This window comes from Trichinella spiralis (assembly GCF_000181795.1).
Source record: "Trichinella spiralis strain ISS 195 chromosome Unknown Scfld3833, whole genome shotgun sequence".
Lineage (NCBI taxonomy): Eukaryota > Metazoa > Nematoda > Enoplea > Trichinellida > Trichinellidae > Trichinella > Trichinella spiralis.
This window is the reverse complement of record NW_003530772.1, coordinates 1-864: the sequence shown is the minus strand read 5'-3', so window position 1 is coordinate 864 and position 864 is coordinate 1. Positions and strand designations below refer to the sequence as shown.

General features: G+C 49.8%; 1 protein-coding gene across 1 annotated transcript; it reads left to right on the top strand.

The window, feature by feature from the left end:
- Window positions 1–458: 458 nt before the first annotated feature.
- On the top strand, window positions 459–847 carry Tsp_15031 (conserved hypothetical protein; the record flags this gene model as incomplete). The annotated part of the gene is made up of 1 exon (XM_003367699.1): window positions 459–847. A coding segment is annotated over exon 1 (389 nt), but the record flags the coding sequence as incomplete, so codon positions are not given.
- Window positions 848–864: the final 17 nt, after the last annotated feature.

The following is an 864-nucleotide window of genomic DNA, read 5'->3' as shown; positions in this document are numbered from 1 at the left end:
GATTTCCCCCAAACGAACTCCCGCCTACTTTTTCTAAGCTAAATTTCATTGGTTGCCAGTCTGATCAGATTAGGTTGCCTAGAGAATGGACTGCTTGACTCTCACTTTCCGAAGCTAACAGGACACGTCAGTGACAATCACTATGCAAATTCATAAGCAAACACAGTGTTTCAATTTGTGACGGTGACCGTGAAATTGTACCTGCATATCACGCCCACATTTTTGTAGGACATCGACAGTAGGGGACGCCTGGTCGAAAGCCGGTGATCGTGGGCGGTGCGGCTGTTATTCCGTCTTTCTTATTTTGTCATTGCTGTTTTCGCTGTTTTGTGCTTTGTCTAATAAACTCTTAACCTCTCGCGATGGTGTGAAATCACGTAGCGTCGACGAACTCTACAAATGGCGAGCGCGGCAGGATCGACGGGCCGGAATGGATTAGGCCGTCAGAGATACTTACCATGTTATTGAACGTGGAGACCTGGTTTGAACACTTGGAAAAGCACTTCCGTGCCTCCCGTATAGCCCCGGAGAGACGAGCATCCCTTTTTCAGTATCATACTGATGAGGAGGTGCCGGGCGTAATGAGGGCTATGCACGTCCAGGTAACGGACGATTACGATGGACTGAAATCAGCCCTGTTTGAAGCCTTCGGTGTGCGCACCGGTTCAGAGAGGTTCTCCGCTGAGTTTTTCCGGCGTAAACAGCAACGGGGTGAAAGCGTGCGGATTTATGCTGGTCACTCGCGCTGGCTGTTCACGAAGGCGTTTACCGGACTGAGTGGTACAGCCGCCAAGATCCTGCTGCAACAATTTAAAGCAGGACGGATAGTTTCACGGATGCGATTGAAGTTAGAATCCACCACAG